Here is a 598-nt window from a genome sequence, read left to right as displayed (position 1 = left end):
GTGTTCCTGATTTTAAATGTGGATAATCAGAACTCTCACGATCCCTTTACGAATAAACAGCTAGAGCAGTTTAAGAAGAATGTGCTGTTATTAGTGCTGTCTCTGCTACAAAACCAAACTACCTGCACAATACTAGAACCATGAAGTAGTTTTATGAAATGATTCAGATTAACCCAGAAATCCCAGGTGTTTATTATAAATCAAATTCTGAATAGAAGTACACGATACATCGATCGACCTTAATCGGTAACCATGCATCAGTCGACCTTAATCGGTAACTATATATCAATCAGTCTATTGGAAGTCGAATGTGAAGGATCCCTTCGCCTAGAACAACTAACGGCAGCTCACCTCTCCTGACGAAGATGATCCTCCCGTCTCGTTGTCGATTCGAGCCTCCACCTGCGCGTCCTTCGTCGACGGCCGGAGGGGGGACTGCGAGGCCTCCCTCAAAGGTGGAAGTCCTGCCTCCTCCCTGGTGTAGTTCCTCGGCGGGATGGGCGGCGCCTCAGGATCGTAGTCGTAGGACTGGATCTGAGACGGGGTACCTTGGCCGTATCCTTCGGGAGGAGCCTTGGTGAGAGAGACGCTCTTTGCG

The 598-nt window shown here is 48.5% G+C and overlaps 1 protein-coding gene across 1 annotated transcript in view; it reads right to left on the bottom strand.

Annotated features, from left to right (window-relative positions):
- LOC119586801 overlaps positions 1-598 on the bottom strand; it is a gene marked incomplete in the record, with an annotated part of 10,198 nt that overhangs the window by 3,326 nt on the left and 6,274 nt on the right. Inside the window, 1 exon segment of the mRNA XM_037935525.1 lies at positions 352-598. Coding sequence (XP_037791453.1) covers positions 352-598 — 247 coding nt within the window.

Source organism: Penaeus monodon, chromosome 22, assembly GCF_015228065.2.
Source record: "Penaeus monodon isolate SGIC_2016 chromosome 22, NSTDA_Pmon_1, whole genome shotgun sequence".
Taxonomy (NCBI): domain Eukaryota; kingdom Metazoa; phylum Arthropoda; class Malacostraca; order Decapoda; family Penaeidae; genus Penaeus; species Penaeus monodon.
Note: the sequence above shows the minus strand (reverse complement) of the source record. Positions and strands in the feature narration are given on the sequence as shown.